Below are 11,226 nucleotides of genomic sequence, written 5' to 3'. Positions count from 1 at the left end.
ATCATCTGCAAAAAGTGATAGTTTGACCTCTTCTTTTCCAATTAGTATTCCTTTAATTTCCTTCTCCTGTCTTATTGCTCTAGCTCTTCAGAGTTTCAAGCAGTATGTTGAAAAGGAGTGGAGATAGTGGACATCCTTGTCTGGTACATGATTTTAATGGGCATGCTTCCAGTTTTTCTCAATTTAGAATGATGTTGGCTGTGGGTTTATTGTATATAGCTTTAATTGTGTTGAGGTATGTTCCCTTCAGTCCAGTTCCCTGGAGGACTGTGAACATAAATGCATGCTGAATTTTATCAAAAGTCTTTTCTGCACCTATTGAGAGACAATGTGGTTTTTGTCTTTGAGTCCATTTATATGATTAGTGATGTTTATTGACTTGTGCATATTGAACCATCCCTGCATCTCTGGGATAAAGCCTACTTGATCATGGCGAATGATCTTTTTGATATGTGTCTGTATATGGTTTGTGAGTATTTTGTTGAGAATTTTTACATCTGTGTTCATTAAGGATATGGGTCTATAGTTTTCTTTTTGCTGTATCTTTACCTGGTTTAGTAGAAGGAATTTGGGAGTTCTCCCTCTATTTCTATCATTTTGAATAATTTAAGTAGTATTGGTTGGAAGTCGGTAGAATTCTGCTCTTAATCCATCTGGGCCTGGGCTTTTTTTAGTTGGGAGGCTTTATATTACTGTAAACTGTAACCTTATGATGGGTATTTTAGTATCTGAAAAATAACTGCATGAAATAAATTAACCAAAAGCAATCATAAGTATGCCATACTTTAATTTTTTAGACTTAATGTGGTATTTATTTAACATGCACTAGTGTAACAACCCAGTCATTAGAAATAAAGATTGAGAGAGTAGACATGTATGTTTCATTTTCTCTAGCCTTTTCTCTCCTTTCTCCTCCCTTGTTTTTCACAATCTTATGATGTATCTATCTTGTTCATAGAAAGGAAAAGTAGACTCCTTTTTGAGGTTTTTCAGGCATTAACATCTTAACAATCAAGAAAACCTTGAGAGGAAGGACTGGCTCCTCTAGCAATCTGGAGATGATTCTACCCTATGATGATAATTTCATATTTTATATTTCTCTTTCTCTATTTCCAGTCATTCAGGGTCAGGTTCATTCTACTAGTAAACATTGTTGCACAATTGTCTTTTTAAAAATATGTTTGCACTGAACCCTCAAAACCATCCTATGATATAGGGATTATTAACTGTTGTACTGTTGAGCAAAAATGTTCAGAGAGTTTAAAGTTGCTCAGGGTCAAACACACAGGATGTAAACTTTAACTTTCTGATAATTAGTGGACATGTCATCCTGCCTATGAATTCCTCCGATACTTCTTCCTCTCCCTACAGTAAATTAACTCTGCTGACCCACTCATTGTGTTTGGCAAGCTGTATATATGGATAGGATTTATGGTATGATTCTTGAGGGAGTTCAATGGTTTGTCCTGTTAGAGCACTTGCTTCCAAATAACTGAAATTGCTTCCTTACTTGGTCTCCTGGATTTTAACCAAGTATAAATTTAATGTTCATGGTGTAAATAAATTGAAGCCCTGGAGTCAAGGACAAGGACTCTGGTTTCTTTATATACCGAGTAGAGCCTAGTTCAGTTGTAGATTCATAAAAACTTTTTAAAAAGATTTTTTAATGAAACAGAAATCTTTTATAAATCCAAGGAAAATTGCCAAGAATTTGGAAGGTATGTCTTTAGGAGATGGCTAATTAATTTGAACTTATATTCATTTGAGAAAAAGTAGTGAGAAAATGAAAGAGAAATGCCAGAAAGCCCTTCCAGATCCCATGGCAGACGAGGATCCTGGGAGTCCCAACCTGCCCTAGAAAACAGTAATAAAACAATGCTGGGTTTTGGTAGCTGGTACTAGGACTCATTGTTTTATTTGTTTGGAGCTGATTGGAAAGACACATATGAGATGAATGTGATGAAGCCAGTCTCTATTCTGCTGAAGATGAGCAAGGACCAGTCAGAATAATGGAAGCACCTGGCAAGCTTTGTGATTGCTGAGGAACGTCTTCTTTACTCATTCTCCTAGAGATCTGTTTAAAAACCAGGGGAGTATTAGATGCAAGGACAACTTACAAGGAGTCATCTGGAGAAAGAGAGGATAATAATAAATAATAATAAATGCAAGAATAATTATAGTATTATCCATTATTGAGACGGAATATTCTCTGTTTGCCAGGCACTGGTTTATAAACACTTTACATGCATTAATTGTTTGAACCTATAGGTTCTATGAGTAGTCCCATTTTAAAATGGAGAGGCTAAAATAGAAAAAGGCCAAGGATCTTGTCAAATTTCTCACAGCAGAGAGCAAGCAGAATTAGAATGTGACCCCAGGCAGCACAGTCTACAATCTAAATCAGTATGAACTCCCAGAGAGTACCCTCTAAAACCTCTGATTAGGTAAGGAATACTACAAATATACAAATGAATTTGTTCTGTGTGGGGTTAGGGCTGTTGCTCAGTAGTAGATTACTCATCTTGCATGTGTAAGGCCTAGTACTGCAGAAAAGTAGTCTGTTACTGTTTAACAGTAATTTGTTTTCTTTTACTCCTCAAAACTGGATAGAGACTTTTACAATGCTCAGAATGAAAAGATTGTATCAGTGATACCTAGCACGACCTTGGTGCAGACTAACAGGTGTAAATGCCAAAACTCCCCAGGAAGAGCTAACTAAGCCCTGTCCTTTAGGAAAAGCAAACATTAATAACAATTTCACTTGGATTTCCAAGGGGGTTAGCTAAGGAATTTTTCATACTTCCCTTGTCTTTGAAAAAATATGTAAAAATGTGAATGCTGTAAATATCCCAACCCCACAGGTCAAACTCAAAAGATCTGAAAAATCTAAAGAGATTTGTCTCAACATTTAAACTCTTGATATCCCTACTGCAGCCACAGGGAGGACAAGGGAATGATTGTGTTTATAAAAATTATGAGCTAAAGAAAAAGAGGCAGAGGGATCGAGTGAGCATGTTCAGGGTGGTATGGCTGTAGGCAAAATGTTATATGCATGTATGAAATTCTCAAGCAATAAAAATATTAAAAAAGAAACAAAAGAGGCATTCTTTGAGCTATAAATTTATACAAAGATATGACTGTCTTTTTTATTGAAATCAAATACATATAGGAATGATGTTTAAGAATGAAGCTTTCTCTTTTATACTCTCAAGTGGAAAATAGACTCAAAATTTGCTTTTTTGCAGGATGGCTTTCTTAAATAAATGAGAAGAAGAATGAATTATGTGGCTATAAATAAATCTACTGACATATAATAAAGCAAAGTTCGACTGCTTTATGGTGTCACTGGAACCCTTGGATATATTTATAGCCATGTTAACAGTCACCTGTATTTTTTTCAGGACTTTTATTTCACTGCACATTATGAGAGTTTAGTTTTGTGAGGGTATTCTGTTGTTTTTGTTGATGTTCTCTCCCCAAACTTCCTTTTGTAGCTGTGTAGAGACAGCAAGTAAGGATTTATTTTTATTTTTGGAAAAAGTGTGTCTTCACCTAATGGCATGGATCTCACAGGGAACAGACTGTACCGAAGCTGTCCGGTCTTTGTAAGTCTGTGCAATCACATTAGAAGTGCCTGCAATGGTGAACTTGACAGGTATCTCCTGCTGGCAGTGAAGTGGCATGTCAGAGCCTATCCAAGTGAGAAGAGGGGTGTGCCGAGATAAAATGCATTGTGAGAAACGATGGACAGGGCGACTTCGCATTTGGTTCCTGATGCCTGACACATTTTAGTACAAGCATGGGGCTTATTTTAGAAGCCAAAAGATTCCTTCGACTACTTTAGAGCTGAGGCATTGAACAAAGCAAGGTAAAGAATGAAGGGTAAAGATTCTCTTCCCTTGCCTTTGGATAAGAGAGGAGAGATTAAAAGAGCCAGAAATGGAGGCCTCTGATGCCAAATTCTGAAGTCTAAAGTATCCAAAAAACCCCAGGTGTTACCCTAATGGATCCAGATATACTAAAGGTTTAAAAATTGTATCACATTCAGAAAAGTATGAAGAGTTCCAGTTGGGTTTCAAGGGGGGAGGGGTTCATAGGGGGCTAAGCTGGAGTATTCCTATGAAATAATTCATAATTTTCAGCTTTAAATCTGTGCTGAGCATAAGATTCCTAAATTGGTTTCTCCTCTTTTTACCCTCAAATGGACTCTCATCTTCTTTTAGCTGTGCCGTGGTTTGCACATGCTCTGATTGTAGGGACCTACTAGGGGAGAGAGTGCAGGAGGAGAATGGAGCATCTCTGATGGGCAGTAGCCAGTATTTTGCTGGCATTCTAGGTTTAGGTGGTGTCTAGAATGTATGATCAGAGATAAAATTGTCAAAATATATATTTAGTATGTCATCATAATATAAACTTTAGTAACCTGAAAAGAATGGCAGTTAGAAAATAAATATAAATAAGGTTGTGCTGACTAGAGGGAGGGATAGGAAACATATGAAAAAAATAATAGTGTATTAAATTGGAGAGGGACATGTAGTTTATCAGGATGGCTGCGGTTTAGCTCCATAGAGTGAAAGAAGCTATGTAAAGCAGCCTTGGATTCATCCTTTGATTAGCCTCCTCTCCATTCAACTAATGTCCACACAGGGAGTCTCCCTTCTTGGAACTGCTTCTTCTGACATTTTCTGAACAGTAAATAAATAATGTATAAGAATTAGAATGAATAGTTCCAGCTGGGACAGATCAGCAGTGTCTGTAGATTCTGCACTGCATTAAGGAATTCTTTTCACTTTATAGCCAGGCAAAGAATTAATCGGAATGTCCATCTAAGCTTCCCTTGCTTCCTTAGGATGAAGTCAAAGCAATCTCCAACATTCAGTGTCAATTTAGAAAAAAAAAAAAAACAACAACAGGAAACATGAAGAAGTGAGGTGTGTTCTGCATATCGCTCTGGAAAACTTGTCTCTCAGAAATCAATGGCACTAAAATCAGATACAAGGGTCAGTGGAACTCATGGTATGAGAACACAGAATTGTTAAGACTGCATTTATGAGATTGGTAATAGGTTCACTGGGATCGTTCAGCAAGCAAGCATTTACTGAGGTCCTGTTATGAGCTACTCACGCTCCACACACACAGGATGCAGTGCAGAGCAGGCAAAGGCTCTGCCACCAGAGAGCTTACCATTTATTTAAGGAGATAGACCTTGAACAGATGAAAGCATTTCAGAAGGCAGAGAATACTGCAAAGGAAACAAAACAGCACTATAGGGTAGAATACCCCTGAAGAGTGGCAGTGGCTAATTTTAAGTGAGGGGCAGAAGGGGTCCTGTAAGGAGGTGACATAGAAAATTCAACAGTCACATGAAAATTTTGGGGGAAAACCTCCCAGACAAGAAGGGCCAGCAAAGTCCTAAAGGCCTTGAGTTTGTAAAGACCTAAGTATGTTTAAAGAGCAGAATTATGGTCTGTGGGAGGAAAGGGAAGTGAGTCAGGGCATCTAGCAGGAGATGGAGCTGGCTAATACGTCAGAAGCCTGGTCATCTAAATCCTTTTAAGGTCATGGGGTACAGTCAGAGCAAGTTCAAAGTGCAGTGGGATTTAGTCCTCCGGGGGGGGGGGGCTAAATCAAGAGCCAACTTATAACTTTTTGGAAGAATATTTAAAGATTTTTCTTGACTTTACCAATAATAGCATAAGATCCTCATGATGTACTTAACCTTCTGGGAGCTTCATCTTATTTCTTATATATATAACCACTAATTGTCAGGTGCTATGCCAAAGGCTGTGTACATTGGACTCATTTAAAGCCCCCAACCTCCTGAGAAGGAGGTATTACCCACACTTTTAGGGGGGAGGTTTGAGTACCCCTCTACACTGTCCCCCTTTGCTGTGGTGATCCTGAGTGCAGGATGTTGGTTAAGAGATTGTATTTATAGGCCTCCACCAAAGATATGAAACACCATGTCAATGGGTCACTTCCTGGGGTCACCCTGGAGCTGAGGGCCAGGATACTTGTTGCCATGGGCAGATGGATTTTTAAGAGGACAGCAAATCCAAATTCAGAATCAGAATCTCAGGTCACTCAAGGAAATTCTCTTGGCGTTGGAGCCTGTAAGTTTGGTATCTTCATTTATTGGCTGCTGCTTCCCAAGGACAGTGTCTTAATTCCTGTTCTTCGCCTCCATTAGGGAGTTTGCAACAACAGCAAAAGTATATAACAGGTGCTATAAGTACCTTTGTTTTAAAAAAAAATACTATATATGTGTGTGTGATTTAACCAGCAAGTATCATTCTCGAAGTCTCCACCCACCTACAGTCCTCAAAATCAAAGTGAGCTAGCAGGACAGAGTCAGTGCAAACAAGGTTCAGATAGAAAGTACCCAGCCTGTGAGGGATGCCCCTCCAGTGTGCTTCTCCCACTCAGCAGGCTTAGTGAGTTAGTGGAGAAACAGTGTCCTTGTTTCCTTACAGGGCTCTGGGCCAGCCCCTTCTGGAGTCACAGATGGCCCTGACAGAAAGGCACCCCTCTCCCTCTGTCCCAGTGCATTCCCTGCCCTACAGATTCAACTTGGATGTAAGACCAGGATTGTGGTGCCCAGTGCCAGAGAAAACCAACCAGCCTGGGGGCAGCACCATCGCAGCAGGTCTGGGCCAGGCCAGCCATCCATCTCCCTCGCTTCTGCTGAAGTCCTTTGCTGGAGTGGGCGCTAACCTCTGGGTCCTGAATTCCTCGAACGTCTTGTCCTCGGTTGGTGGAAGCCACCTCGGATCGCAGGACTACCAGCCAACAAACCTTTCACCCTGTGGAGTCCATCCCACCACCTTCACTTTCGCGAGCCACAAGGCAGATACCATCCATTCGCCTAGCCGTGGGGTCCTGTGTCTCTAGGTCTGTCTGCGCAGAGACACAAGCTGGTCGAGTGGCCGGGTGCTCCTGCAGCCTTAGGGCTTTATTTTGGTTTGGGGTTATTGGGCCTTTGCTGTTGCTGGTATCGTCCATCCAAAACTGTAAAAGGCGCGGTGATCGCGCAAGTTGGATATACCGAGCCTGGGAGAGACGCAGGAAGGGTGATCAGGAAGACAGGCGCAGTGGCGGCTTGAGGCTCTCCAGCGCGCACGCACCACGGGGCGGGTCCCAGGGAGAGCACCGCGAGCGAGCACCCGGCGGGCGCGGGTGGCAGGCCCGGGTGTGTACGAGCCAAGGAGCGTGTACTTGAATGGGGAGGGCCGGGATCCCGGGTGGCTCGGCCCCTCCCTCCTCCAGAGCCAGCCAGTCCCTCAGCAGAGCGCTCGGGCTTCACTGATTTGCTCTCGGGAGTGCGCTATTTGCATATGACTTGCCCATTTGTGAATCTGGCTCCCCAACTCCTTGCTTCACTTCACCTGTGCCTCCCAGTTCCTTGCACTTTGCAGCCGCCCGTCCGCCTCCCTCCCGGCCACCTCTGCCGCCAGCCGCCTACCTCCACTCGCGCTCTCCTCGATTGTACCCACCCACCTCCTCTCTGCCTCCTGCCACGTTGGTTTGGGTGGCTGCTCTGCGCTATTTCTTTTCCTCCGGTCCTTCTTGGTCTCTGACTAGCTGCTGCTGCTGCTGTTTTGGGTTTTTTTTTTTTTTTTTTTTGTTGTTGTTGTTGTTGTTTGGTTGGTTTTTTTTTTTTTTTTTTTTCAAGCAGTTGGGAACCCAAGACGCAGGCAGCTGCACGGTGGCGCACATCCAGGACCCTCAGGGTTAACAGCCTCCGCGCCCTTCCGCCAGACTCCCAGGAACAGGAGAACTCTTCCACCTGCAGTCCCCTTTCCGCCTGGCATTCCTGCATTGCATCTCATGGAAGTCGAAACAAGAAAAAATCAAAATGTTCAAACTGCTTGGATGTTGGGATAAACTAGCTTGAACCTCCTTGCTTCCACCTTTCCCAAGGTGGCTTTACGGAGTATGCAGTTAAGTCATCGGACCTGCGGCACCTAGGGAGCACGGTCCTTCCTAGAAACCTGTGATATGCCGGGGGTCTCTGGGAGGTTTGCTGTACCTGGGCAGACTCTGGCACCCTAAATTTTACGTCCTCCTGGAAAAGAGGTTTTGCCTTTTATCTTTATTTTTTCCTTCTTTTTGTAGGTTTTTTTTTAAAACAGATTCATCATTGCCTCGAAAATACTTACTGTTTCCTTCATCCCCAAATTGGGCAACTCTTCTTCCTACTATGATGGGCCCCTGGGCACCATGAACTTCGCTATTGCTCACTGGCTGGAATTGAAACTGCCCATCTGTAGTGGTCCAGTGCGTTGACCATGCACCTGAGAATCCACGCGAGACGGAGCCCTCCTCGCCGGCCGGCCTGGACACTGGGGATCTGGTCCCTGTTCTGGGGATGTATCGTCAGCTCTGTGTGGAGTTCCTCTAATGTAGCTTCCTCCTCCTCCTCTTCCTCTTCCTCTCCGGGATCTCACTCTCAGCACGAGCACCATTTCCACGAGAACAAGCACCACTCTGTGCCTATTTCTATCTATCGTTCCCCTGTTTCCCTTCGAGGAGGGCACGGTGGGTCTCTGCTCTTTATCCTTTTACTGGGGCATAGCAAATCCTTAACCCACGCGTCTTTCAGGTAGTGTCAAGGGTGGGAAGATCAGAAAAAAAAATCAATTTAAAATGAGGAGAAGGCTGGCATGCTCACAAGGGAAGAAAATTGTCACTTTCTCTTAGAAGCTGCTGCTGTCTACTCGCTGTCCTCTCACTTTTCTCTAATAGGGGCCCCTCTCCATGGCATGCCTGTTCAGGGTGGCACAAGCACACTCTCTACCCTTTGCCACCTTCCACTCCCCCAATCCCTTGATAGCAGGCAATAAATCAGACAAGTCCGGGTGCAGCACCTTGGGGAATCATTCATTCACCTTGCATTCATCCTTCCTTCTGAGGTCTTGTTTGGGAGCTGGTCATGAAGAAATAGCAGACAGCAGATCCTTTGGATATCAGCCTGAAGTTGATTGAGCTGCTGTAAAGTTATCTGGGTGGTAAAGGTCAGGGGAGAATAGCTGAGTCTAAGAAGGTGAAAGATATAGTTAATAAACTGTGGCTATTGCTATTCATTTGGGCAGCTTATATTTTCCTATATGTCTGGAAGAAACCGTAGCTATCCCCCAAACGGTACATCTAATATTGTTAATTACTGAGGAAGCAATATATCAGATAAGGCTAAGTCCATTTGTAATTTACTTATGTAAAAAGTATAGCAACTTTGATTCCACCATTTATGCAAATGCTCTTTCAATTAAAAATCAGTATGAATAGGCTGGTTCATACCATCCAAGTATAATATATTTTACTTCAAACAGTCCTTCTTGCATTATAGCTATTGAAGGATGAAACCTATGGATCTTAAAAATATACTCAGCTCTGAACAGGCTGCCTCTAAAAGGCTGATGTCTGCGGCTAAGGTAGAAGCTTGCTGTAGTGAATCGTTCCAAGAAGTGTTTACTATGCACTCCTGGCTGATGATCAAGAGAATGGGAAAGGCAGAGAGACTGCAAGAGCAGCCCTCCAGCCAGCTGTGCTGTGATCCACCCTAGGGGCCCTGTCATGGCTTGTATTTGGAGGGCCTGCAGCATGTAGACCCCATTAGGAAAGTTGATTCTTCCCACTGCCTCCTAGTTGGGGGCTTCTGCTCCAAGCTGTCTGTCATGTTAAGTGGAAACATGTTGAGAAAATACCAGCACATGCTGGTTCCTTCTGAATCTCTCTTCAAATCACATGTGGTGAATTGTTAAGCAGCTCCAAGCTTATAAGGTTTAGTAGAAGGGGCTGGTGGGAAGGAGGAAATGCTCAAATGCTTCTTCCTAACCTGCTTGTTGTTTTCCCTGTGTGTGACTTCTGCTGGATTTGGTGTAGACTTGTTCTAAAGCAAGACAAAACAAACCCGAAAACCTAAGAAAGGGTTACAACCACCCAAAAGAGCAATTTCATTGAAATAGAAATTTAACTCCTAAGGAAGAGACAGTCTAGGGTGGGGAGGGGATGTGGGAAGCCAGACAGACTATTACTAATAGCCATAATTAAACACAGAAACGCTCAGCGATAATTAGCTAAATTTTGCTAATTAGTGTAAATGATCAGCAGGGAGATGACGATTATGCACTAGTTAGAGGTTATAGGAGAGTAGTCTTGTTCACGATATAAACAGTTAAAAGCAGCTACTAGTAAGTGATGAAATTTTCAGAGCACAGTGCTTCCTGAGTTTCCTAAATTAATCTCTCTTACTCTCTCTTTCCCTCCCTCCATCCCTTCAGTTCCATCCCTCCCTTTCCTTTCCCTCCCTCTCCTTCTTCCTAAAAGGACCAAGTCTTATATAGGTTAAGCATTTTGTTGTTGTTCTCTACTTCATGTCTGTAAAGCATAGTGGTTTAGCTTCCTTTGCCCGATTTTCATCCCATTTCTCATTACCCAGCAATTGATAAGATTCAGCTTCATAGATAAGAACGGAGTAAGTAAACGGCCAGGGACCCGACAAAAAGCTTTCAGATCCACCAGAACTGAAAGATGCACTAAGCTCCTGTAGTCTGCCATGGTTGAAATAAGGAAGCTTATGAATTCACCTCTTGGGTGTCCTCTTTCAGTAAGTCCCACCCCCTGGATTAGGGCTTAGAAAGTGAATGCATCTCTATTAAGTAGATGCCTTGAATATTTAATTAATAATTTTTAGCTTGAAATCAAGGGAAGTAGGAACTCACAAGAAGCCCTAATCTTGCTCCCTTCCTGCCTCCTAGCTGTGACTAAACTATAGCATCACTTACCAAAGAGATCAGGAGACTTCCCAGAGCTTTCTAATGCCAGGCACCTCTTCCTACTTCCTATTTCCTACACTGGGTTTCTTCTAGTTCAAGTCAAAGATCTGGTTAATAGCAATTGTTTTAGGAAATAGGTTTTAGATGAAGATGGTCAGTAGTTGAACCAGGAGACTGATGTACCTGTTATTAATAGTTTAAGCAAAGCTGTCTTTTCTGCCCTTTGTGCTGGTATGAAACTAAAATCAGAACCTTAAATACAAGCACCTTCTTTGAACTCAAGAGAGATTTTTTTTTCAACTATTCTTGCCTTTTCCTGATTTCCTAAGAAGCCTAAAATCCTCAAAGCTGCTTTAAGCAGCTGCCGTGTCCTTCTCCTATCCTCCTGCCCTATAGTGGTATTCTCCCTAAGATAAATGGGAAAAACAGAAATCCTCCTAACAGCTATATA

The 11,226-nt window shown here is 42.5% G+C and overlaps 1 protein-coding gene across 13 annotated transcripts in view; it reads left to right on the top strand.

The window, feature by feature from the left end:
• Nrxn3 (neurexin 3) overlaps positions 1 to 11,226 on the top strand; it is a 1,763,451-nt gene that overhangs the window by 1,181,760 nt on the left and 570,465 nt on the right. For 4 of the 13 annotated variants that reach the window (XM_008839794.3, XM_017799836.2, XM_008839767.3 and 1 more), the window contains exon 1: positions 4,066 to 8,538. The exons of the other annotated variants lie outside the window; for them this stretch is intronic. In XM_008839794.3, the coding sequence (XP_008838016.1) occupies positions 8,289 to 8,538 (250 nt within the window). In that variant the 5' untranslated portion in view covers positions 4,066 to 8,288. Of the gene's footprint in view, positions 1 to 4,065; positions 8,539 to 11,226 lie in introns of those variants that run through there. 13 annotated transcript variants of the gene reach the window in all.

This window comes from Nannospalax galili, unplaced genomic scaffold (genome assembly GCF_000622305.1).
Source record: "Nannospalax galili isolate Female #2095 unplaced genomic scaffold, S.galili_v1.0 scaffold330, whole genome shotgun sequence".
NCBI classification, from domain to species: Eukaryota; Metazoa; Chordata; class Mammalia; order Rodentia; family Spalacidae; genus Nannospalax; species Nannospalax galili.
Note: the sequence above shows the minus strand (reverse complement) of the source record. Positions and strands in the feature narration are given on the sequence as shown.